The sequence below is a fragment of the Dermochelys coriacea genome, chromosome 23 (assembly GCF_009764565.3).
Source record: "Dermochelys coriacea isolate rDerCor1 chromosome 23, rDerCor1.pri.v4, whole genome shotgun sequence".
In the NCBI taxonomy this organism is placed as follows: Eukaryota; Metazoa; Chordata; order Testudines; family Dermochelyidae; genus Dermochelys; species Dermochelys coriacea.
This window is the reverse complement of record NC_050090.1, coordinates 4624438-4650866: the sequence shown is the minus strand read 5'-3', so window position 1 is coordinate 4650866 and position 26429 is coordinate 4624438. Positions and strand designations below refer to the sequence as shown.

General features: G+C 51.2%; 1 protein-coding gene and 1 long non-coding RNA gene across 6 annotated transcripts; both read right to left on the bottom strand.

Annotated features, from left to right (window-relative positions):
• Positions 1-1649: 1649 nt before the first annotated feature.
• Positions 1650-4639, bottom strand: LOC122457309. Its single transcript, XR_006276798.1, has 2 exons — positions 3283-4639; positions 1650-3176 (listed from the first exon to the last, which is right to left on the bottom strand). It is a non-coding gene; the product is annotated as an uncharacterized LOC122457309 (long non-coding RNA).
• A 54-nt stretch (positions 4640-4693) lies between these two features.
• AP2S1 (adaptor related protein complex 2 subunit sigma 1) lies at positions 4694-21738 on the bottom strand. Of its 5 annotated transcripts, XM_043501646.1 has the most exons (6): positions 21595-21678; positions 13279-13687; positions 12615-12764; positions 11674-11787; positions 10966-11025; positions 4856-6560 (listed from the first exon to the last, which is right to left on the bottom strand). In XM_043501646.1, exons 2-6 carry the CDS (start codon positions 13327-13329, stop codon positions 6507-6509), a joined length of 429 nt encoding a protein of 142 aa, XP_043357581.1. In that variant the 5' UTR covers positions 13330-13687; positions 21595-21678; the 3' UTR covers positions 4856-6506. The 5 variants fall into 5 exon arrangements, with proteins under 5 accessions (XP_043357582.1, XP_043357581.1, XP_038237909.1 ...); XM_043501647.1 differs by lacking the exon at positions 13279-13687 and having other exon boundaries at positions 4694-6560; positions 21595-21732; XM_038381981.2 differs by lacking the exons at positions 4856-6560; positions 13279-13687 and adding an exon at positions 9022-9596 and having other exon boundaries at positions 21595-21738.
• Positions 21739-26429: the final 4691 nt, after the last annotated feature.

The window sequence follows — 26429 nt, the reverse complement described above, 5'->3', positions numbered from 1 at the left end:
ATCCTCTCCCAGCAGTGCTTGCAAGCTACCTGACCCATCAGAAGGGGCTGTAGAAAATGCGCCACTGGCAGCCATGTGCTCTTAACCACTCCGATCGGAGCTGCTCGACAGTAAGGCCTAGTGGTAAGGCCTAGCAGTAAGGCCTAGTGGATAAAGCACTGGACTAAGACTCCGGAAACCTGAGTTCTGTTCCTAGCTCTGCTGCTGGGTACCTTGGGGAACGTTGCTTCCCTGCTCTGTGCCTCAGTTTCCCCAGCTGTAAAATGTGGATAATGATATTGCTCCACCCCCTTTGTAAAGCACTTAGATTTCTGCTGATGAAAAGCCCTGTCTAAGAGCCAGGGATTACTCTCTGGTGGTGTAGAAGCTGACAATGAATTGCTTTAACTCTCATCCCACTACATACCTGAGAGGAAATACAATCCGTCATTCCATCTCCCATTTTTAGTAACCACTCTCCAGCTGTCCCCTGTCCTCCTGGAATTTCACCAAAGGGAGAATCCAATTGCTGTGTCCCTGGCTGACATTTGAAATGTCACTATTTGGGAGACTGGGGTGCAGGAGATCAGCTGGACCCATTCTTGAGTGCGGACACCCAAGCTACACCCTCTGGGGCAGGAAACGGGGGATGGCATGAGGCTAGTGCATTGTGTGTGGGCTCGAGGCGCAAGGGACAGGAAGAAAATGCATTCCTGAGGATGCCCCCTCCTGAAATCAACAAATGGTATTTCAGGGACTGGAGGGAGATCAGGCAACAACTGGCCTGGTCTTATGGACCTAGTGAAGTGAGCTGGGAGCCGGGACTCCTGGGTTTCGTTCCTGCTTGCAATGGGGGACTGGCCGTTTAAGGCCAGAGGAGGTAAGTTCCGCCATCCCATGTGTCCAGGGAAGCAAGTGAAGGTGTCATTGGGAGAGAAGAAGATGGTTTTGGGAAGCAGTATGGGAGAGGGAACGTTTAGGGCCACGTCAGACCATTTGTTCCTTTAAGGCCCTGGGACCAGAGCCTGTAGGGTGGGTGGGACAAGGCTCCCCCTTCTCCCAGCCCACGCAGATAGGGGTTTGGGGTTATTAGAGCCACCTGGGGAAGATCAAGAGACTGATTAGTGGGGGCGGGGAGGGGAGCGAGAACTCAGCTGGGTCAGCCCCAGCAAGGAGAGTTGTGAAGCCCTTGAACTGGGGGTCAGTCTGGAGGCCAGGGCTGGAAGTACAGTCCCTAGATGGAGGACGGTGACACCTTAAACTTGAGGGGGGAGCAGGAAGGGGCCTTTTGAGAGCAGAATGTTATTTAATACATTAGGCCTTAGACGAAAGGGAGCATTGTTTCAAAGGTCTTGACTGTGACTGCATTATTCTGGGAACTCAGTGGAAACTGAAGCAGGGAACCACAGGGGCCACCTCGGGGCACCCTGGGGGGACACCTGTTTATACTGCATCTACCATCAAGTCTTTCTGTGGCCTTCAGCCAGTTGTGTCCCCCTCAGTGAAAGGGTCCTGGAAATGTTTGCCCATCTCACTGTTGTGCTGTGTAATGAGCCTGTGTGAAGTACATGCAGCCCTGTAACTAGGACAGCGACATGTTGGGGGTGGGGGCAGCTGTGCTTGCATTTGGAAGTTCATGTGCTTGCTGAAAAACACCATCTCAGGCAGAAGCCTCTTTTAACTTTACTTTCATGAAATAAGAAACGAAAAGATACGTCTTGATGTGATCGATCATTCAGTCTCACAAATATTCAAAGATCCAGAAATCTAAAAGCATTGATCTTAATATGAAAGTGCTGCGCCATGTAAAGGCTGTTCATAAACTCACACTGAAGTCTGCTCGGATAGCAAACCACTGAGTTCTACAGGTTTCAGAGAGGTAGCGTGTTAGTCTGTATCAGCAAAAACAACGAGGAGTCAGTGCCACCCAGGCTGAGGTATGAAGTCAGATCCCTTTCATATGACAGGAGACTCAGGTTGCTCTCGCTCATTCGTGGGCCACGCTCAGCCTGTGGTGTGATACAGTTCTTTACCAACAAGAAAGGGAATTCTCCCAAGCTGCAGCTGATGCTTCAAACATCATGATAACTCTATTTCCTGTAAAGGAGGCTGTGGCATTTTAGTGTAACACTACCGATGCTGACAGGCATGGTCATCCTCCTCCCCGAGAGGCAGGAGCTAGGTTGACCAAATAATTCTTCCGTCGACCTACCGCTGCCTATCAGGGGATGTAGGTGGCTTAACTACATTGCTCAGGGGTGTGAATTTTTCACACCCTGGTCAATGTAGTTAAACAAACCTACTTTTCTAGTATAGACCAGACTTTGGTCAAGACTGCACAGCAAAACAGTGGCAGAGCACCCAGGATTCTAGGAGCTCAGTTTTCAGAGTAGCAGCCGTGTTAGTCTGTATTCGCAAAAAGAAAAGGAGTACTTGTGGCACCTTAGAGACTAACAAATTTATTTGAGCATAAGATAAATTTGTTAGTCTCTAAGGTGCCACAAGTACTCCTTTTCTAGAAGCTCAGTGTGTCTTTGCTTGAACACCCTGTAAGCTATGCTCCATCCCAGAGTCAGAATCAGCCCTGACGTTCTGGCCCCCAACTTACTCCATTCAGGGTATGTCTCTGCTGTGATCACCGGGTGTGACTGCAGCTCAGTTAGATGTACGCAAACTAGCTTTAATCGAACTAGTTCAAGCACCGGAGCACAGTGGCAGTGGGGGCTGTACAAGATCACCAGAACTCTATGCTGAAGTGTTCTGCCAGGACCCAAGTTAGCTAGATTCAGGCTAGCTCAGGTATGCCCACTTGAGCTGCACTCACACCCTATGATTGCAGCATAGACCTACCCTGAATCACACTGCCTCTGAGCCAGGCAGAGAACCCAGGAGTTGCCCAGCCTCCCTCCCCCCCACACCTAGTCTATTCAGTTTCCTCCTCTGACACATTCAAAGTTATATGCTGTTATTCCACCCGCACATTGCATCACCTCACCAAGGATGTGGAAATCCAGGGGCTGGGCTGGGTAATGGAACTGCGAGATGTGATGGTAGCCACATAGTGAGTATGAAACAGCCAGTTAGATTGCATCAGCAGCAGGGACATCTGTCGAGCTGCCAAGTCTCTTGCTCCTGCTGAACAGAGCTCATGCTGGGAGCTGAGAGGAGCATTTGCAGCTGAGACCCAAAACACCTACCTGCTCAGAATGAAAAGGGCAGGTTTTCAGGGAGCATTTAAAGCCAAAAGGGACCATCTAGTCTGATCTCCTGTAGACCACTGGCCAGAGAATTCCATCCACTTACCCCTGGATTGAGTCGCATAACTTGTGCTGACCTAAAGCATCTCCTAGGAAGGCAGCTACCCTGGATTTGGAGACATCAACAAATGGGGAACTCCCCACTTCCTGGGGCAGTTTGTTCCGGTGTTCAGTCATCCGCACTGTACAGAATCTGTGCCTTAATTTGAGTTGGAATTTGTCTGGCTTTAACTTCCAGCCACTGGTTCTTGTTTTTTCTCCGCTGAATTAAAGAGCCCTTTACCACCTGGTATTCTCTCCCCATAAAGTTAAATGTATGGGGTAATCAAGCGACCTCTCAAATCTTTTTCGATAAGCCGAACAGATTGAGATGTTTGCACCTATCACTCTAAAGCAATTTTCCAGCGCTCGGGACCATTTTTGTGGCTCGTCTCTGTGCCCCCTCCAATCTCGCAATGCCATTTTAACAATGTGGACACCACACCACAACCAGAGGCAGTATCCCAGCTTCAGTCTCCCCATTGCCATACACAGAGGGAAAATCCCCTTCCTACTCCTACTCACCTCCCCCGTTTATACATCCAAAAATCGCAGTAGCCCTTTCTGCAAGAGCATCTCACTGGGTGCTCCCGTTCAGTTGTGTGTCCACTATGATCCATTAATCCTTTCTGGACTCCCTGCTTGGCAGGATATGGTTCCTCCATTCTGTGCCTTGTAGAGAAATTTACAGTGAGATAACTACGGTGTGTTTGTTATCTCGCTGTTAAAAAACCGCACTTTAGGGCCAAAACCTGGCCAGTGGAGAGCAAGGTTTGCTTAAGGCATTCCCCCTCCTCAGAGCCAGCACACTCTGTGAACACAGCAGGTAATCCAGCACGCCTGTGCATCACAGCCCACCTGGGACCCACTGGCTCATAATCTCCACATCCTGTTGGCCAGGACTCTTTCCTTGAAAGGCTTATTTCTAGGCCTGGTCTGCAGTACAGCGTTAGGGCAACATAAGGCAGCTTACATTAACCTTATTATGTCAGTGTCTACACTACAGCCTTGCTCCCACCAATGTAAGTGCCCTACTACACCGACGACATAACTCCACCTCCGCCAGAGGCGTAGGGGTTTTACCAGCATAGTTAGGGCGATGCAGTGTCTGTGTAGACACTGCGTTACTTGCATCTGCTGTTGGCTGTCACGCTCACCAATTTCACAGCTAGGCTCTGCAGCTCTGGGCTCACAGCTGGAGCCATGAAATTGACATGAATGGCTGGTAGGCTTCCTGCTGTGAACCCTGCCCCAGGCTCACAGCTAGTGTGGTCACCCTGGGGTGGGTGGAGGGCTCCAGCTGTGAGCCTGGCTACCGCCTCATCTCTCAGCTCCCCATGGGAGACAGACTCTAGCTGGTTTCAGAGTAGCAGCCGTGTTAGTCTGTATTCGCAAAAAGAAAAGGAGTACTTGTGGCACCTTAGAGACTAACAAATTTATTAGAGCATAAGCTTTCGTGAGCTACAGCTCACTTCATCGGATGCATTAGCTGGTTAGCTCTGGTTAGCTCTGTGGGGAGCAGGGAGCTGAGAGCCTGGGTGGCAGCCAAGCTCGGAGTGGGGAGCTGAGAGCCCAGGTTCTCAGCCCCGCACACTGCCCCTCTTAAGTCAGTGCAAGCGCTCCTGGTGAGGATGCGTACCACTGACAGAAGGAGGGTAGCGTGGACATAAAAAACTGCAGCAATTACTGAGGTGGCTGTAGTTTGTAGTGTAGACATGCGGCATGACCCTAGTAAGGGCTGACCCTTAACTCAGGCCTGTTTCTCTTCTGGGACACTTTTGGGCTGGGGGATTCTCTAGCAGGCTCTGAACTAAAAGGGGAACAGACGTGATACCTGTTTCCATGGCTCTGTGACCTCCAGAGACCCTAAAGCCCTCTTAGGGCATGGGGAAAGGAGTACTTGTGGCACCTTAGAGACTAACAAATTTATTAGAGCATAAGCTTTCGTGAGCTACAGCTCACTTGATCTTCCGCCGGTGGGCATGCTGCAAAGCAGCCAGGGAATCATCAGAACGCAAGATCAAACCAGTCTGGGCCAGAGCGAGGAGCCGCGATGGTCCTTGCCCACAGGTGCTTGACATAGGAATGAATTCGACTGGGCTGGGAGGGCAGCAGATGTGGGCTCGGGGGAACATGAGAGCTTTCAGGGGGCTGGCACTGTGGGAGCTGGAGGGAGCACCAGGCATGAGAAGAGAGATGAAGAGGAAAGGGAAGATGGGGTTCATTTGCTGGGCAGAGGAGGCAGGGGTCTCAGGAAAAAGAGGAGAGACAGAGCCAACAGGATTGCTGTGAATGGGGTTTGCACATAAGGGGGCTGATTAAGTGCCATGTCATCCTTCGGTGGAGGCCAGTGCACGATTGTTCTCCGTTGTACTGCCTAAGCTAGTTTTACATAGACCAAGCAAAGGGGCTCCCAGCCCTTCTGTTGATGAGGCAATTGCTGGGACACTGTATGCCAGGCACCACCTGGATTCTGTTCCCAGCTCTGCCAATGACCTTGGGCAAGCCCCTTCTTCTCTGTATCTCAGTATCTCCTCCCACCTATTGTCTATTTAGACTGTTAGCTCTTTGGGATGGGAACTGTCTTCTACTGTGTGTCTGGGCAGCTGCCTGGCACAACAGGGCCCTGATCTCAGTCACTGTGTGTCTGTGCAGCACCCAGCATGACAGAGCTCTGATCTCGGTCACATTGGGTCTGGGTAGTGCGTGGTGTGACAGGGCCCTGATCTCAGTCACTGTGCATCCGGACAGCGCCCGACACGATAAGGCCCTGATCTCAGTCACTGTGTGTCTGTGCAGCACCCAGCACGACGGGGCCCTGATCTCAGTCACTGTGTGCCTGGGTAGCACCCGGCCCGACGGGGCCCCGATCTTAGGACACTCAGATCTTGGGACACTGCACAGCCTTAAAGGGTCCTGCTCTCAGGACACTCAGTACTCAGTGTGACTAATAATAAGTAAATAATCCATTTTATGCTCAGGCTACTTTGTTTGATGATCATCCGGTGCTTTCCCCCTCTTCGTTTCATCCCAGCAACCACCGATAGCAGAAGGGGAGAATAAAGCAACGGTTTTTACACATGGTTAGAATACACAGTAAGGGCTCCCTCTGGTGGCTGAAGATCCAGGTCTAGCTGGCAGCACTAGTAAGCACAGGGATCAAACATGGGCCAGCCCGCATCTCTCCAGAGCCGTGGTGTTTTAGGCTCGGTCCCAGTGCTGCATCGCAGGCTACATGTAAGCATAAGAACAAGCAGGTGTATGGTCATAGTAGAGGGCAGTCACCTGTTTGAGAAGGAATAAGCTTGGTTGGAATTCGCTGTCTGGGGGTCCGGAGCATTTTCTGATCTAATTTTGCATGTGAAGATGAGAGATGTGATTGAACGCTCATAGCACAGGGATTAATTGCTCCTCTGTGTCCTCAAGCGTGGCATTAACTTCCTCTGGGCCTTTCCTTTCCTTTGAAGCATCCCAGATCAAGTTCTAGATTCCAAGTGACCGTTGTGACCATCTGGCCTGACCCCATGGATAACACAGGCCATAGGACTGCCCTGACTGATCTAAAGCAGATCTTTTAGAAAAAACATCCAAGCTTGGTTTTAAAATGGCCAATGATGGAGACTCCACCACGACCCTGGGTAAATTGTTCCAATGGTTAATTAGTCTCCCTGTTAAAAATTTACACCTCATTTCCAAAACTGAATGTGTCTAGCTTCAATTTCCAGCCATTGGATCATGCTAGACCTTCCTCTGCCAGACTGAAGAGTCCATTATCAAATATTTGTTCCCCATGTTGGCACGGATAGACTGGGATCAAGTCACCCCTTAACCTTCTCTTTGTTAAGATAGACTCCAGGAGCTCAATCTATTTATCACTTTAAGGCAGGTTTTCTAACCCTTTAATCATTCTTTTGGCTCTTCTCTGTACCCTCTCCAATTTAATCAACATCCTTCTTAAACTACAGGCACCAGAACTGGACACAGGATCCCAGCAGCGGTTGCACCAGGGCCAAATCCAGAGGGAGAATAAAATCTTTGCTCCTACTCAAAATTCTCATTTATACATCCCTGGATCACATTAGCCTTTTTAGCAACAGCATCGTGCTGGGAGCTCATGGTCAGTTGATGACCTTTTTCAGAGTCTCTCCTCCTGTACGTACAGCCCACATTTGTTCTTCCTAGATGTCTATATTGACATTTAGTCATATGATATTAAACACATATTGTTTGCTTGCACCCAGCTTACCAAGCGATCCAGATCGCTCTGTATCAGTGACTTGACATCTTCATTGTTTACCACTCCCCCAATTTTTGGGTCATTTGCAAACTTTATCAGGGATGATTTTATGTTTTCTTCCAGGTCATTAATAAAAATGCTAAATAGCGCAGGGCCAAGAACCAACCCCCATGGGATCCCACTAGAAACACACCCAGGGGCTGTTTCTCCAGGCAGGGTACTACCACAGAAATTAGGGAGAGGCAGTGATGCCTAGTGGATAGAGCACCAGACTAGGACACAGGAGAGCTTGGTTCTATTCCTAGCTCTGCTGCTGGCCTAAGGCCAAGTCCTACTCTGTGCCTCAGTTTCCCCATCTGTAAAATGGGGGATGGTGATACTGTCCTCATTTGAAAAGCTATGGGTGGTAAGAGCTAGGTTTTATTATTCAGGGTAGGCACCATCTCTGATCCATTACCGTGATGCACAAGGAGCAAGGATACCAGTCTGCTACTTAGAGGGATATACAACTCTCAACCAGGATTCTGGGCCCAAGGAACCAGTGCATCTATTAGCCCAACATGGCTCCAGTTGAGATGGAGCAGTGGTTCACTGCAACATTCATGCACGGTGAGAGGACAGACCTTCCTAAAAAGAATCAGGCCTCACCCCAGGGAGAAAGGACCTTTACCTGCATTCCAGGCTGCCCCAAGACAGCCTGCATTCTCCAGGAAAACAACATGAGGGAAAAGCCCTAACAGGGGACGACTGCTCCGGAGATTGGCACTAGTGGTCTCTTTCATGAGACACCAGGGTAAATTCCTCAGCAGTAGATAGTCCAAGCTCTGGAGAAAGCCAATTAGAGCAACAGCCCCACGTGTATGGGGAACTCCCTGCAGCATCTGAAGGTCATACAGCAGCTCCTGACCAGACCCACTTAGCTCAAAATATTAAGTATTACAGCTAAAATATTTCAGTTCTGAAATGGCAAATGTGCATCATGGCTCCTGTTCTCCTCTACATGCCGGGCTCCTCAGCCAGAATACATCTCTCATGATGCACTGCCTCCCTTCAAAAGGGAAGACTCTGGTGCATCATGAGAGTGGCAGTCCAACCAGGGAGTCTAGCTTATGGGGAGAATGGGAGCATAAGGTGCCTGAACTACAACTCCCATGATGCACCACATCAGCATTTCAGAATTGAAATAATTTGGCTGAAAACACAGTCCTGTTTTTCTTGCAAAGATTGTCCATGCAAAATTTGGGGGAAAAACCTACCCTCTCCCCCATGTACATCGTTTCCCACCAGCTCTTGTGACAGTCTGTGCTGTCGAACCGGCAGAGGCTCTGAAAGTGGGGAATACCAGAGGTCACTGAGAACATGATCTGCTCCCAATGCCAGACAGCCACACCCAACAGGAGTTTCCTGCATGCACCTCAGAGCCTTCTGTCAAATCTACCACCAAGAACCCCATCCCCATTCCTTCCCTCCTGCTTCTGCAGGGCTCTTCAGAGACCACTACAGAGAAAGGAGTGTTTCACAGATGGTTTATTTCAATACAGCACTGGCCATATGGTATGGCTGCCACTCACCAATGGGTAACACATAGTTGTGGTCCCACTTCTAGTGCAGACTCGGCACACACACACTGACACGAACGGGGGGGAAGGGGAATGACAGCATACGCTGGTTATATGGAGGGAAAACACAGAGGTTCGTGGATGGTTGTGTCAGGGCCTAAAAGGATTTTTTTTTTTTTTTTTTTTTAAATACAGTCGCTCTCCCGTTAGACCCACCCACACAGGATCTCAGCTGCCACATTCGAGTGCGGGGAGGTGGGACTGAAATTTTCTACTTGTGGTTCTGATCCATTTGAGGGGGCGTCCCTTCCCCACAAAGGAGAGTGGCTAAATTTGGTCTGAGACAGTCACTGATTCAGGGACTAGATGCAAGGATGAGACCAGAGGCCGGGTGGGGGATGGGGCCGATTTGATCCAGTTCTCTTATTCCAAGGACTGCAGCATAAGCAGCTGTTTCAGGACTTTCGTTTGGCTTGTCTCACGGATCTCGCCGGCTAGGAACATCTCGTCCACCACGGTGTAAACCTGCCACAAGAACAGACCACCCATGAGCGAGGCGCACTGAGAACAGCCTCAGCACTGCCTCTCCCTCTGGGAAACTCTGCAGCATACCTGTAGCCCGGTATGCAGCACCTGGGTTCGTCTATCAAGTGGCACCGAAAAGCATTTCTGAGGACAACGCTGTTTCCTCTGCCATTTTCTGCATCCCAAGTGCCACCGGAGGGTAAAAAGACTGGCACGTGTCCTCCCCCAGAGCAACAGAGCGACCCTGGCACAGCAGGACCCTCACAGTACTGAGGCCTGGCAAGTGGGTCTATAGCCATCAAATAGAGACCAGCATGCTTAACCTCTCCCTGCTACATTCCAGCCCTCTAAAATCCCCCAACCCACAAAGAGGATTTATCTACCGGAATGCCACAGAGTTGCATGGGATCTGCCCTGTGAAGCCAGAAGGGTCATCAGGGACAAGGGCTGTCAATTTAACACGTTATATTTTGAATGTTTAATCCTTCCTCCTCCCGACCCAGGAGATGGGGAGGCCAAGCACGCTCAGCGCAGCAATGATTCATAGATTTCATAGCCAGAAGGGACCATTGGGATCATCTCGTCTGATCTCCTGTGTAGCACAGGCCAGAGAATGGCCCCAAAACAACTCCTACAGCAGATCTTAGAAAAACATCCAGTCTTGATTTCAAAATTGTCAGCGATGGAGAATCCACCATGACCCCTGGTCAAATGTCCTAGTGGTTAATGACTGTTAAAAATTGATATCTAATTTTCAGTCTGAATTTGTCCGGCTTCAGCTTCCAGCTATTGGATCACGTTAGACCTTCCTCTGCTACGCTGAAGAGACAGTTATTCAATATTTGTTCCCTACGTTGGTACTGATAGACTGGGATCAAGTCCCTGCCTAACAGTCACTTTCTTAAGCTAAATAGATTTAGCTCCTGGAATCCATCACAATAAAGCATATTTTCTAATCCTTTAATCATTCTTGTGGCTCTTCTCTGACCCCCTCCAATTTATCAACATCCTTCTTGGACTGTGGGCACCAGAACCGGACACAGGATTCCAGCAGCGGTTGCACCAGGGCCAAATACAGAAGTAGAATAATTTCTCATAGAAACATGATTCTCTCCACTCCTATTTGAGATTCCTCTGTTGATGAATCCAAGGATTGCATTGGCCTTTTTGGCCAACAGCATTGCAGTGGGAGCTCATGTTCAGCTGATTATCCACCCCCATCCCCCAAATCTTTTTCAGAGTCACTGCTGCCCACGATAGGGTCCCCCAGCCTGTAGGTACGTTTGACACGAAACCATGTAATGCAGCAGCTGCATGGAACTGCAGAGCGACGGGCCCTGCGCTCCCCTCTCCGCCGGGCTGAGCTCACCTTGTAGAAGTTGAAGACCAGGTCGAGTTCACAGACATTGTGGAAATATTCATTCAAAACCTGGGCCAAGAGAAAGGATAGCTGGATTTCAGAGACTGGGAGAAGGAAGGAGCCATGCCACCTTTCGGTCAGAGATGCTAAAGCCACAAAGGACCATTGTGATTGTCCAGTCTGATCTCCTGATTAGCACAGCCCACAGAATCCCACACAGGATCCCTGCCTGAGCCAGCGCGGGTCTTTTAGAAAGACTCAGCCAGCCTGGATTTAAGACTCCAAGGGATGGAAAAAATCTATCCTTGTCTCTGGATCAGCTATTCCAATGGTATCAACCTTACCTCTAGTTTCAGCTTCCAGCCACTACAATAGTTCAGACCATTGCCTGGGCGGGATATGCCTCTGCCTCAGAAAAGGGTCACCAAAGGAGATCCCTTGCAGCCAGTGGAATCTGCAACCCTGACCCCCTTGAACACAGACACAGCCCCCAGTCTACCTGAAGGATGAGGCACCATCTTTATGTCGCACCACAGCAGAGATCAGAGGGCCAGGAACTGCTGACTGTCCTGCCAGCACAGAGAGGGGCTGTTGAAAGCAGCTCACGGTCCTTTTAGGGCTGCCGTCCCCCTGAGGAGCTGGCACAAAGGACCAGGCCATGAGACGGCTCAATTGAGTCATACTAAGGGAAAGGCAGAGGCCACGGGCAGTGCTCACCTCCACGAAGTTGTGAATGGCCTCCAGGTAGGCCAGGTTGTTGTCGTTCACATCCACGCAGATGCAGAAGTACAGCCCCGCGTAGCGGCGGTAGATGATCTTAAAATTCCGGAACTGGGAGAGAGAGGAAGAGGACCAGCTGACGTCTGTGCTGCCCCTGGATCAGACAACCCCCCACCCAGCCCCCTTCCGGAGCATAGAGCAGCCAGTCAGACACAGCATGGCCCAAGGGGCCACCCGTATCGCCGGTGATACCCGAGTCTATAGAATAATCCCTAGCTCTAGTCTAGTGCTTTTCACCCTGAGACTTCAAAGTGCTTTATGAAGGAGGGGCAGAATCATTATCCCCATTTTACAGATGGGGAAACTGAGGCACAGAGTGAGGCAGCGACTTGCTTAAGGTCACCCAGCAGGCCAGGACACAGCCAAGAATAGAATCCAAGTCTGTCTGCTCCCCCCATCCCCCTCTCCCCGAGTCCCAGTCCAGTCATCACATCACAGCAGCTCAGTGTCGACCTACTGCCCACAGGCTGATCGGAGTGACTCCAACGAGATGAGGCATTAATGGCTTGTGGCTGGAGGAGAGATACCAGGAGAATTGTGAATCCCTATGCAACTGGCTGGGCTTGCCTCAAACAGACTAGCTGGCTCGCCGCTCAAGGGGATCGGGGCTGAGCAGCTGGTTCTTAGCTGTGGAGATACACCACCCTTAGACTGGGTAATGAGCACGCTGTATTCGGAGCTGCCTCGAGAGCCACCCACAGGCTGCAGCCACAGCAGGACCCACAGTGGAGGGTATGGAGATCTCCAAGATCAGGGTTGGTATAAATTGAAAGGTTGTACCAGAGAGGGCGAGATTACACCTGCCACAGCCTCAGAGGCCTGCAGTGTATGCTGGGGCGTCGGTTAGCTGCCCGTTTGGCATGCCAGGGGAACCTTACCTCCACGAAGTTGGTGTGTTTCGCATCTCGCACCGTGACCACGGCGTGCACCTCCTCGATGAGCTTCTGCTTCTCGTCGTCATCGAACTGCATGTACCACTTGGCCAGGCGCGTCTTTCCAGCCCGGTTCTGGATGAGGATGAAGCGAATCTGCACAGAGAGCAGGCGGGGTTACGGGCATCCCACCCAGTCCTCCCCACCACTGGCACCACCCCCCCCCGGGATGCTGCTGCTCAAATACATGGCGGCTCGCCGGCTCCTGGGAGGGTGGTGCCTCACCTCCCCCTCATGTCAGCTGGCAGAGAGCCCAGCTGTTCGAAGCTGGAGCCACCAATGTAGGGACCTTTACTCTGAACTGCAGAAAATTCTGTAACTATCTAATCTTCCTCTGACCTGTGCTCACTGGCTGTTTGCTCCATCCCCCTCCCTCCCTCCCTCAGCCCCACTCACCCTGTTCTCCCCTGCGTTTTCCCCCTCCTCTTTCCATTTCTCTGATCCCCTCCCTAACTCATCCCACCCAAAAATAAAAAGTCACAGCACGGACATGCCCATCGCTGCCATCGCTTTGTTCACGCTCAACCCCTCGCCCTACCTCGGCTCTGTCTGGTCTATTCAATTGCCAGCTCTTCAGGGCAAGGGCGGTCCAATACTATTTGTACAGCACCTTGCACGACGAGGCCCCATCTTGGTTGGTCTTTAGGCATGTAATAAACATAATTTCTAAGCAGCAACAACTGCGGGGTAGAGTCTCGGGGCTGCTGATTTATGGAGGTGGAGCCGTTGCCTCTCTGTGGGTGCAGCATACCCTGAAAGGAGGGTCTGTCCAAGTACGCTAACATCCCAGTGTGGCCCTTGCCCTCTGCAGACATAGGCACTCAGTGACATGGGAGCTGCTCTAAGTCCCAGCTGCTCTTCCCATGTCATTCTGTGTCCCCCATAGACCTCCTTCATGGCACTCTCCAAAAGGGCACCGGTTCCCCCAGGCAGACTGCCCCTGGCAAGGGTCTAAGATCCCTAGAGTTTGGTTCTCATTGTCTGGCCCATGTAATTCATTGGCCTCCTGGAAGCTCTTCCTAGGGACAGCAACAGCAAGAATCAGGCAGTGGGGGACAGGACAGGGCAGATCTCCCCCTCACCAAGGTATCTCCCAGAGGAAAGAGGTGCAGAACTGCTTTCAAACATGGCGTCTTCAGCAGGCATCTCTCCCAACCTGCTCCGCTTCGGGGGCCCTTTGTCAGCTGCTCCTTCTGACAAGATCCTGTCCTTCCCTTCCACCCACTGGCATCCCGTGGCTGTGCACAAAAGACAACATGTCTTGCGCCTCCTCCCACCCCACCCCTTCTGCTGGGCTGTGTGGGAAACAGATAACGAGGGGGGGTGTCGACGCAGGGATGCCACAGAGCAGGAGACGCCACGGGCATAGTTTGCGACTCCTCTGTCCATTGCCCTGCTGGTCCCAGCCTCCTTCCTCCACTTCTGCCCACCAGCCTGCGTCTCATGTCACAGCCATAAGCCGGGCCTGTGTGGATCCTCCTTCCCATCACCAGGAACCCCACTGTAACAGCGAGGTCCCACGTAACAGCCAGAGAGATCACTGCTTGCACAGCTCCTCTGGGTCTCAGCACCGGGTACTATATCCTGGAAAGCAAGCGACTCAGAGAAACTCAGCGGTGGTGATGGATGATCAGCTGAACACAAGTTCCCAAAGACGCTGTGGCCAAGAGCTAACGCAATCCTGGGATGCATCAACAGGGGAGTCTCGAGTAGGCCCAGTGATGTGATTTTATCTCTGTATTTGGCACTGGTGTGACCGCTGCTGGAATCCTCTGTCAAGTTCTGGTGCTCACAATTCAAGAAGGATGTGCATAAATTGGAGAGGGGTCAGAGAAGATCCATGAGAATGATCAATGCCTTATCGTGATAGATTCAAGGAGCTCAATTTATTTATTTTAACAAAGACAAGGTTAAGGGATGACTTAATCTCACTCTATCAGTATCTACATGGCGAACATTTAATAATGGGCTCTTCAGTCTAGCAGAGGAAGGTCTAACACAATCCAATGGCTGAAAGTGGAAGCTGGACAAATTCAGACTGGAAATAAGGGGTCAATTTTTAACAGGGAGAGTAATTAACCATGGGGACAAACTCACCAAGGGTCATGGTGGATTCTCCACCACTGACCATGTTTAAATCAAGGATTGGATGTCTATCTAAAAGATCTGCTCTGGGGACTATTTTGGGGCAGTTCTCTGGCTTGGGTTATCCACGGGGTCAGTCTAGGTCAGGGGTGGGCAAACTTTTTGGCCTGAGGGCCACATCGGGCTTCCAAAATTGTATGAAGGGCCGGTTAGTGGCGGCTGTGCCTCCCCAAACAGCCAGGAGTGGCCTGGCCCCTATCCAACCTCCCTGCTTCTCACTCCCTGACACCCCCCCCAACCCCTGCCCCATCCAACCACCCCTTCTCCCTGTCCCCTGACTGCCCCCAGCTATCCCATCCAACCCCTCCTCTCCTTCCTAACTGCCCTCCCGGGACCCCTGCCCCCATTCAACGCCCCTCTTTCCCACCCTCTGACCACCCCGACCCATATCCACACCCCTGCCCCCTCACCTCCCCCCCCGAACTCCCCTGCCCTCTATTCGACCCCCCCCTGCTCCCTGCCCCCTTACTGTGCTGCCTGACTACAACCACGCCACACAGCACAGAGCACTGGGTCAGGCCGGGCACTGCAGCCTCCCGGCCTAGAGCATTGTGCTGGCGGCACAGTGAACTGAGGCCGCGCGGGAGGGGGAACAGTGGGGGAGGGGCCGGGGGCGAGCCTCCCGGGCCAGGAGCTCAGGGGCCGTGCAGGAGGGTCCCATGGGCCAGATGTGGCCCGTGGGCCATAGTTTGCCCACCTCTGGTTTAGATGATCACAATGGTTCCTGTTGGCCTTGGAATCTATGAATAAGCAGCAGTATGGGAGGGGTCACGGCAGATGGCTCCTCCCCAGAAGGAGCTGCCTCACCACACTGCAGAGCCTTGCTAAGCAGGGGAGTCGTCCAAGCAGCCCGCAAGGTCTTGCATTCTGCTGAGCCAGGAGAAAGGGCTTGCTCAGAGGAAATTCAGATGAGCAGCTGGCATGGCTCCAGCACAGAGCTGGTTGGTCGCACAAACCCACGGGGAGATCTCGCTCATTTCCAGTCTATTGACAGCAGGCAGACACATGCAGGAGACAGGCAGCACTGCAGAGACATCCCTGCATTTTAAGCTTGTTTTTCCTTATATTTTGCTGGGTTTCAGTATCCAAACATCTCACACCACATCACTCGCTGCAGCTAATCCTCACGTCACTAGCTAGGAAGTAGCCCCTGTCCCCATTCCATAGATAGCAGGGGGAGGGGAAGCGAGGTGTCCAAGGTGTGTCAGTGAATCAGTGGCAGAGAGAATGGAGCCCAAGAGTCCCATCTCGACCTGTGTCCCACATTCAGGCCTCAGCAAGGAGGAGGACAGGCAGGAGGGTCAGAGAGTTGGCCAGTTCCAGCAGCACCCCACTCACCCAAGCTTCGTGTTTGAGGGTAGGGAAGAAGATCTCACTCAGTGGGGATCACTGAATGGCTTTTCCAAACTCCAGCTCTCCCCCACAGCCAGACCATGTGGATTTATCTACTGCTCTGATTTACTTGTGGAACCCTGCAACATCACCAAACAACTACTTGCTCCTCATCTCTGCACCGAGACGCTGACCCCAAGCAAGCAGCACTAGCCCCGGGTTTGGATCCCATGCCAAGCAAACTCCATCACTTCCCAGGCTCTGAGTCCCCCTCCCTGGGGGATATGGCAGCACTCTCACCCTCAGCCAAGACAACCGATGGCCTCAGATACCCCAGCGCAACCCAAGAGCAGCCGTGCTAGTACATCCTCTGCATCCCGGCAATTACTGGCCACCAGGGTCCAAGCTGAGCAGATTACTAGCAACATCAAGGGCAGAGAGACTAGGCAGCTACTCCAAGGGGACCTCCCTTTATAGCCACACATCACAGCGGGTGTGAGCGCCTCACGTGTCCCCTATCTGTGTGCACAGGGCACTAGCGTGTGATATGGGTTTGACTGCCTGCTTCAGAGCAGAGGTTTTCATCCCAGGTTGTTCCAAATTAGACCTGGTAGGGAGTTGAACCCACGTCCCAGGGCAGGGCCTGAAGCACCCAGCTATAGTCAGTCTTTCTGACCCAAAAACCTTGGGGCAAGGGCAACAAGGGAGAAAACCATCTCTTTCAGGAGCCTTAGGGCTCAGACTGAACATTACTTGCAGAGTTCACTCCCATCAGGGTGAAGGGACTGGCACCAGCCCACTCTCAGTTTTCCTCATCCACATACTAGGCTCAGAACATCCTTGATTATGCCCAACACAACCACTCAGATGGGTGGGCGGACAAAGAATCTCTAAACTGGCAACAGACAGTAACACTGTCAATGAGATTCCCCCCCTCTGCCCTCCCCTTCCCAGCAAGCATTGGAGTGGGCTTGTTCTGTAGCAAAGAGACTTGGTTTTGAGCTTGTACAATGTGTGTTAGGACCTGTCTGGGTCGAAGCAAAGGGCCAGGAAAACGGATCAGAATGGGGAGATCTTCCTGCCATTGTTCCAGGCAGGGTGTCTCAGATCCCACCTCAGATGAGAGAGCTGAACTGTTTCCAATCCCGAGAGAGTTTATGGCAGGGGAGAAATGCCAGGCCGAGGGTCCTGGGGTCTGATTCACTCTAGTGACCCCCTCGCGGATGTACAGGATGGGCAGCAGCTGGGCAGGGGACTAATTGGCGCGTTAGCCAGGAGGTTAATGGAAATGGAATACACAGACTCTGTGTCAGGGTTAGAGCTAGCCAGAACAAATTCACCAAAACGAGATCTCATCAAAGCCAAAACGTTTCGCAGAGACCTATTAGCTTCCATTAAACTTTTGTCATGAAGGTTTTTGGGTCAGAAAGACTGGCTATAGCTGGGTGCTTCAGGCCCTGCCCTGGGACGTGGGTTCAACTCCCTATCAGGTCTGATTTGGAACAACCTGGGATGAAAACCTCTGCTCTGAAGCAGGCAGTCAAACCCATATCACACGCCAGTGCCCTGTGCACCAAGCTGCAGAGTGACACACATGCATTTGGGCAGCTCTCAGCAGGATTCATTTTCCAACCATAAGATTTGCTAGGCTATGAAATCACCTCCCCAAGGGAAGTGTTGGAAGCCACTTGGCTTAGGGCAGTGATACTCAATTAGATCGACCCACAGGCCAATTTGAGAATTGTATAACAAGAGGCGGGCCATTTGCGCAGAAGGCTGACAAAAAACAAACAAAACAAAGAAACAAAACTTCAGCTGCCAATAAAGACCTGGACTGCACCATAAGTATTAGCATTTCTATCTTTTAACAAAGTTTATAAATCTACATTATTACCTGTGTTTGTGACAATCTCTAATGGGACATTGAGGATCTCCAGCAAGCTTTGTGAAGAGTGGTTTGTGGTAGGTCAGGGCAAGGTGCATGCACTGGTGAAGATGCTCATGTCAGACAACTTTCAGAGTAGCAGCCGTGTTAGTCTGTATTCGCAAAAAGAAAAGGAGGACTTGTGGCACCTAAGAGACTAACAAATTTATTTGAGCATAAGCTTTCGTGAGCTACAGCTCAATGCATCCGATGAAGTGAGCTGTAGCTCACGAAAGCTTATGCTCAAATAAATTTGTTAGTCTCTAAGGTGCCACAAGTACTCCTTTTCTTTTTATGTCAGACAACTGTGGTGCTAGTTTTTTTATGAAGTTCACACTAGAAAACCCAGATTCGCAGGGGTACGTTGATCTAAAGGTCGTTAAAAGATAGATGGCTAGATTCTGGCTACTCTGAAACTGGTCAGCATATTGAATCCAGAAATCACAGAGTCCCACTTCTCTGAATTTTGCCTTCAAGACATCTGAGCTCTGCAGACTTACAATTTTTAATTGAAAGGCATCTTCATCAATTGAATTAAGAACATTCTTTGCTTCAGAAGGGCAAGGTCCATCGGCAGAGACAATAAATGGTCACAAACAAAGCAAATCCTTTGGAATTTTAAAATTCTCAAATCGCACTTTGAAATTTTCCATCAGATGGTTTAGGAATTTGTGCATCATTTTTATCTGCAGCAACAACATGCAATGTGGGAAAGTGCAACATCTTTCCTGTTAAGTTTGTCTGAAAGATTTCAAGATTCCTCTGAAAGACACACACTTTTTCAAACAAATCCCTGAGACTGCTTGCATGGCCTGGGAGCTGCAAATGGAGGGAATTCAAGTGACCAGTAATATCGCACAGAAAAGCTACCCATGACATAGAGGGGACATCATTCATAAATTTCAGAACTCGCAAGCCTTGTTGGTCTTGTGGTTTGAAAGAAATTCTATTATTTCTTTTTTAAGTGCACAAAACCTCTCTAACACGCGGCCACTACTTAACCAGTGAACATCAACTGTGCTGCAATATTCGCCTGAAATGTCTTGTAAAACAGCTTTAAACAGACGATATTGTAAGCTAGAAGTTGACCATATGTAGTTCACTAAGCTCATCACAGTCCAAAATCCCCAGACAATTTACCGCAAAGGACAATCTGGTGAATAATGCACTGAAGTGTATTTAATGAAGGGTGTAGAACTGCCAAACGTGAAGCAAAGCCCTTCTCTTTCCCTGCCATGGAGGGACCTCCGTCTGTAACAAGCAAGTTTACTTTCCGCAAACCTGAACCTTCCCCCGCCCCCCAAAGCCTTTTACTTTTTAAAAAATGCTCTCTTCTGTAGTGTAGGTTTCTAATGGTATTAAAGCACAAAATTCTTCCTGACAATTTCACCATCATAAAAATCTAACAGCAATAGATGGGCAGTGTCATTTAAATCGCCTGATTCTTCCACTGCAAGAAACATATATTTGGCGTTTTTTAAAACCGAAGAGCAGTGGTGACAAATAATCCTCATAAATTATCTCCAATCTTCACACTGCAGAGGAATCAGACAGGGCAACTTGCTTCACATGTTTCACTAGGTCACCTTTGTTTTTATGTCCAGCAAAAAGCTCCTGCAGCATTTCCAATGGCACTCCTTGACAAACTTGGCATCCAGGAAAGGTTTTTTCTTTTTAGCTAGTACCAACATTATCTGAAGTGAAGCAGTTATTGCTTTTCCCCATACAGTCACTGATGTTATGAGAATGATATTTGAAGTGTGATACAACCATGTCAAATTTTCAATTTTGTCACATCTTGCAACATTGCCATGAGGACAGGCCTTATTGAAGTTACTGTACTTTGATTCAAAGTGGTGCCTCATGCTGACGACCTTACCAGCAGGGTACATTAAACACAAAGATTTTGCATTTAAATGAGGCGGCGTAATAAAAAGGAAATCTTCTGTCCAGCTTGGGTTAAAAGCTCAGGTTTCACTGTCGACTTTGCATCCTTCACTCTCGCATTCATTTTTGGCTCCATTTCCATCACTCATGAAAACATGGGCAGTGTCCAAGCGCAATTATAGCCAATGCTGTCGTGAGAACTTAAGATTCAGTAAATTACTAACGAAGGAAGTCATAGGCAAATCATAGGCAGCACATCACTGTGTGCGAGTTTAATTGGACACATTTTTTAAGGTGAGCTGGTGGGCCACACAGGAAGCCTTGGTGGGCCACATTTGGCCTGCAGGTGGCCTATTGAGTATCACTGTCTTAGGGTGTTTCATACTCTACTAGTCAAGGCCCCAGGAGTGAGACTGAAGGGGACACTCCTGCTTTTGCAAGGAAATGGACCCAGTTGGTCTTTTCCATCTCTAACTTTTGCAATTCAATTACGCACATGTGCACGCACACAGAATTCAGTCCTCAATCTCCAGGGCTGAAACTGGTGGGTTTTTTGCGACCATCCCATCAAGATGGTAATAGCTTTAGCTCACTCAGATCCCTGACAGCTTGGAACAACTGGCTTAGGCACAGAAGCATCTGGATGTCATTACGAATTCCCTGTGCTACCTGGATTAAACCAGACTAGGTCAGATGGGGCCACTCAAGGGGTCCAGGAACCCCTTTGTTGGATGATAATATCCACCCAAATCTGTGATCATCTAAAATCTCCCCACTTGTCACAATGCCACACCACATGGCCCCTCGGAAATTCAGAAAGACAACTAGGACTAGAACTCAGCGCCTCCTGCCCTTGCCGCATAAAGCAGAAGACAATCTCAGTAATCAGTTGGTGCTAGGCCAGGGGACCCCTGAACAAACAGCTTACTGCATCCCACACCAGAGACAGCTGCATATCAGCAGCAGCTGAGCAACCCCTGTACGCAGCCCATGCGGCAGTAAGAGCGCTGTCAGAATTACAGCCCCGGCACCAGTTTTCTTCTGTTACCTGCCTACCAAATATCTTATCCTGCAAGAACCTCCCTCCTCAGGCATTGGGGCTGCTCCCTACTTCCCTAGGAGTGGGGGAGCTTATACCCCAATGGTGCACCCCCTTTCCCCACCCAGGATAGGAAGCCTCTCCCCCACATCCTTCCCCTACAGAGAAGGCACCACTGGTGCCTCTCTACAACCCCGAGGGAGAGAATCACAGAATCATAGGCCTGGAGTGGATCTCAAGAGGTCATCTAGTCCTGTGCCCTGCACTCCTGGCAAGGCAAAGGATTATCCATGGGGCTGGGGATCCTGACCCAAATCCCTCCCCTATAAGACCCCCAATTTTCCCCCCTTTTCCCAGGGATGAGACCCACATCCCACCCAATGGTGCCCCACCCTGAATAGGGAGCCAGGCCCATTTCCCCCCAGAAGGTCTTCCAATGGTGCCCCTCCCCCAGAGTTAGGAAGCCAGACCCACATCCCCCCTTAGAGTCTCCCAATGGTGCCCCTCCCACCAGGGATAGGGAGCCAGACTCATCCCCCCAGGGAAAAGGAGCCAGACCCACATCCCTCCATAGAGCCCCACAGTGGTGCCCCCCTTACCATGATGGCCCCGTCCTAGCCAGGCCCCCCAGACCTTCTTCTTCCCCCTCCGCTTCCTCGCTCCTTCTCTTCCCACCGGATATCCGGCACCGTCCTGTCGCGCGGCCTGCTAGTCCCGGCCGAGCTCCCCCCCGGCAGGCCGTGCGGCCGCGGCGGTGCATGCTGGGAGTTGTAGTTCCTCCCGCCAGGGCGGGGCGGTGTCGTTCCCCGCCGGCTCCGCCAGGGGGAGCCCGGGCTCCGCGGTGCCCGGGGTCGGCAGCGGTCTGCTGGAGCCGGGGAGTCGCCTGGCGGCCCAGCCGGGAGCCTCACGCGGGGCCGGGAGAGCTGCCTACGTTAGCCCGCTGCTGGGAGAGGCCGAGTAGGCCCGAGCGTGGCCCAGAGCCTCGCAGCCCCAGGGGAAGCGAGCTGGTTCCCCACCCCTCCGGGACACAACGGGGGGGACCTGTCCCCGTTCCCCCTGAAGCGGGGCAGTAGGGGGGGCAGTTCCCAGGCCACTTCCCCCACCTGGGGCAATGGTGGGGGGCAGCTCCCGGCCCGCTTGCCCCCACCTGGGGCAGCGGTTCCCAGCCGGGTTGCCCCCACCTGGGGCGGCTCCCAGCCCGGTTGCCTGGGCAGTGGTGGGGGGTGGCTCATGGCCTGGTTTGTCCCCCAATCCTGGGCAATGGGGCTAGCGGGGAGGGCGACTGTGCCTGAGTCTGGCCCCCGTCCCGGGGCGAGATCATGGAAGGCACCAGTGGGATCAGTTCCTTTCACACTCTGGTCCTGGAGCGGGGCCCTGTCTTCCAGTAGTGGGCGTGAGGCCCCCCACCCCACAGCAGCCGGCGGCTGGGTCTGGGCTGTGATTGCGCGAGGATACAAAACCGGGAACGGTAGCTAAACAGAGCTGTAGGACAGAGGCGTTTCCTTAAGGGCCTTTTGGTGATCCTTAAACTTAGGAGACCCAGGTTCTAGTCCCTGCTCTATTGCAGGCTCCCTGCATGGCCTCAGGCAAGTCACCTAGTCTCTCCTGGCCTCAATTTCTCCCCTGCACAATGTGGATAAATTCACTAAAGACTGTGAGGAGTTCAGATATTATGAGGATGAGGGACTTATCTTAGATTAAACTTGTGTTTTGTGCCCAGACCCCACAGTGAATGGACCCCAGACAGATCAAAGTGACGTGCAAGCTCCTTAGAGCAAGGACTTTATCTTTTGGAGGCTTGTAGAACACCCTCTAGCTCTATGTTGTAATAATCACTTTTAGGCTAGAACTCTGAGCCTCCTGCTCTGAAAGCCCTGGCCTCTGCCCTCTGAGTTAAAGGAGAATCTCCATTAGCTAGCAGCAGCATATAGACCTATGACACACAGTTGAGTAGTCCCTGTTGCAGCCAGTAGATGTTAGTGGTGTATATGTAGTAACCCTGACCCTGGGACAAGCACAGGGGTGGGCAAACATCTAGATATACAAATTGTATGGCGGGCCATGAATGCTTACAAAATTGGGGTTGGGGTATGGGAGGGGGTCGGTGAGGGCTCTGGCTGTGGGTGCAGGCTCTGGGGTGGGGCTGGGGATGAGGGGTTTGGGGTGCAGGAGGGTGCTCCAGGCTGGGACTGAGGGGTTCGGAGGGTGGGAGGGGGATCAGGGCTGGGGCAGAGGGTTGGGGTGCAGGCTCCAGGCGGTGCTTACCTCAAGCAGCTCCTGGTAGCAGCAGCATGCCCCGTCTGGTTCCTATGCAGAGGCACGGCATTAGCCAGGCAGCTCAGCGCGCTGCCCTGTCTGCAGGTGCCACCCCTGCAGCTCCCAGCCAATGGGAGCTGTGGGGGTGGCACTTGGCGCAGGGGCAGAGTGCGGAGCGCAATGGCTGCCCCTACATATAGGAGCCAGAGAGGGGACATGCTGCTGTGTCCGGGAGCCACATGGAAAACCCCTGAGTCTGACCCTGCTCCGACCCCGGGAGCTTGAGGGATGGATTAAAAATTCTGACGGGCCAGACAGTGCCCACAGGCCATAGTTTGCCCACACCTGGACTAGCATGTGATGCAGCAGAACGGAATGCTGTCCTGGCGAGAGACAGCCAGCCAATGAGGGCAACGGGAGCTGGGAAGGCACCCGAAGGGGGCAGTTGGAAAAAAAACTGTTAGAGATGGAGAAGTCCTGCCTTGAGTGCAGGGGACTGGACTAGAAGACCTCTGCAGGTCCCTTTCAGTCCTACGATTCTATAGGAATCTAGATGCTGAGCTATCGGACGAACTGAAGTCTGGATAGGAGGTGAGGTCATAAAAGAACAGGAGAATGAAAGGAGGGGACTGGGAAGTGAGAAGGAGGAAAGCAGAAAAATAGGAAAGCCTTCAGGTCAGGAGAAGCAAAACCAAAAACAAACCAGGGTATGTGAGCAAACATTTCATAGAATCTCAGGGTTGGAAGGGACTTCAGGAAGTCATCTAGTCCAACCCCCTGCTCAAAGCAGGGCCAATCCCCAATTTTTGCCCCCAGATCCCTAAATGGCCCCCTCAAGGATTGAACTCACAACCCTGGGTTTAGCAGGCCAGTGCTCAAACCACTGAGCTATCCTTAGAGAAGGGAAGTAAAGGGAAATTAAATCTACAGATGTTCCAGAGAGAGAGTATCAAGGAAAAAAAACTGGAAAGGAAATATAATTGATGAAAAAGGGACTTGATCAGAGAGCCATGTTAGATTAAAACAGATCCTGAGAACTGTAAACAAGACGCCCACTTACAAAGGATCTAAAGCCGTGATTGTCAACCAGGGGCCCCTGGGGGGCCGCGAGCAGGTTTCAGGGGGTCTGCCAAGCATAGACTTGCCGGGGCCCAGGGCAGAAAGCCGAAGCCCCACTGCATGGGGCTGAAGCCCAGGGCCCCGAGCCCTGCCATTCAGGGCTGAAGCCAAAACTGAGTAACTTATCCCCACTGTGGCATGGGGACCCAGCAGTTGCCCTGCTTGCTACCCCCGGTGTTGGTCCTGGCTTTTATATGCAGAAAAATTGTTGTTGTGGCATATGTGGGCCGTGGAGTTTTTATAGCATGTTGGGTGGGCCTCAGAAAGCAAAAGGTTGAGAACCCCTGGTCTAAAGTATATGAACAGAGAGAATGACAGAGTGAACAGCTATTGAAGAACTACTGTTCAAAGGTGCCTAATGGACAAGTGAGGGTCCACAAGGTGAAGAAACTCTGTTTGTGGATAAACTCGGTGAAAAGAGGTACAGCCTCAGGAACATTGAATCTAAGGAGCACTTCAAGCCAAAGAAAGCAAAGAACAGGACAGCAAAGAGTGGAGCTGGACGTACAGCCCAGAAGAGGAAAAGCTGATTATTCTCTGAAGTGACACAGTATGTTGTTAAGTAATCTCCTTTGTTCTTGTTAATAGTGCATTTGGTATTAACAGCACAGAGTAAGGAAGAGGAGCATGTATGAGCTCCCAATGTGTTGGTAATCTATAGTTTATTATGATAAGGAGTAAGTACTTGGTAATATTCTATATTATTTACGCTCCTGGTACAATATTTGAATGTTCCCTTACAAAGTTCTAAAATCACAAATTAAAAGGATCCCTTTTGTATTGGTTTCCCTCTGCCTCTCCTCACAGTTAGCACAGCCTAGCCTAGCCAGATCACCACAGTCCCTCCATAGTTACAGTGTGGATAATAATACTTGCTTTCTCCATAGATAGCAGAATAATGAGGGTAGTAGTTGAAGTGCGACAAGAAAGTGGAGACAAAGGAGTAATTGGAGGAAGAGGTGGGGAGTCTGCATGGTTTGTCAAAGTCCCTTCCAGTGACAGAGAAGGGGCGGGTAGTCCCCTGTCTTCGTTTTTCTGAATCAAGTTAGTTTTTTGTCATGTCAGTGGGGACAGTGTTTCATATAACATGTTCTGAATAATATCAGGAAAGGCCTCCATGCTTGTGAAACTAACCTGGCTCTTTTATTAAGAGAATTATTTACAGAGATGCCACATTTGCAACTAGTATTCCAGCCATGTGCACACAGACTGACTCCCTGGGGTCTCCTCCAAACTCTTCCCCCTTGCAACCTGTGCACCTCCCTCCAAGTCCCATGCAGGTTGTCACATCTCTCTTTTTTAATTGTTGTTGTGTCTGTTGTGCAAGCATTGGCTGACTTCGGGAGATGAGAGATTATTAGGACCACCCCAGGGGACATGGCCTTTACTGACAGCCCATTGCAGTCTGGTTGTTCTCAAAGTCCTTCAAGTGTGACTCCCCCCCCCCCTTCTTGTTTGTGTTCTCGCAGCTGGTGGAGTAGTTGCTGTCTTCTGATGTGTGGCGTCCTGTTGGTCCCCTGTGGTGCTCATGTTCCTTGTTTCTTCTGAATCTCCTATATCAGGCCAGCTGATGCTGAGGCTCTTTCTAAGTCCTCCTGGTCCTGACCTTGGCACCATCTGTCTGGGCATGCCAGCTGCCTGCCACTGCTCTGCAGTTCGGCTCCATCACTGTGCCAAGTCCGTAGCTATCTCATGTGACCTATGTGCCACTGCAGCTGAGACTGTTGCCTCTCGCCGTTGCACTGTCTGGCTATTTGATGGTTGGGCCCAGACCTGCTCAGCTATGGGTAGTGAGCTCCTCAGTTTCTGGCTCCTTTGCTGTAGCAGCTGCCTCCTAGCTTGGCATTAACTGTTTCTGTGTCCTGCCCATCATTTCTCCTTTGGGGGAATGGGCGGCACAGGGGTGGAGCTTCGTGGGACAGGAGGCAGGGCCACGGCTCCGGCACCAGTGACTCCTCTATTTTTAAATAGCTTCCATGGTTCCTGCCTCCTCCTGTAGCACGTTAGGACGGGGGCCTCGCTTAGGGTTGTTTTTACGCTTTCCGATGCCTGCTCTTGG

Coding starts and splice junctions, on each gene's coding strand:
- AP2S1 (XM_043501644.1), bottom strand. CDS start 13,329: ATGTTTATTACATGCCTAAAGACCAACCAAGATGGGGCCTCGTCGTGC. Junction 11,026..11,673: donor CCATTCACAACTTCGTGGAG/GTGAGCACTGCC, acceptor CTCTTGGCCCAG/GTTTTGAATGAATATTTCCA. Junction 9,597..10,965: donor TGGTCTTCAACTTCTACAAG/GTGAGCTCAGCC, acceptor TTCTTGTGGCAG/GTTTACACCGTGGTGGACGA.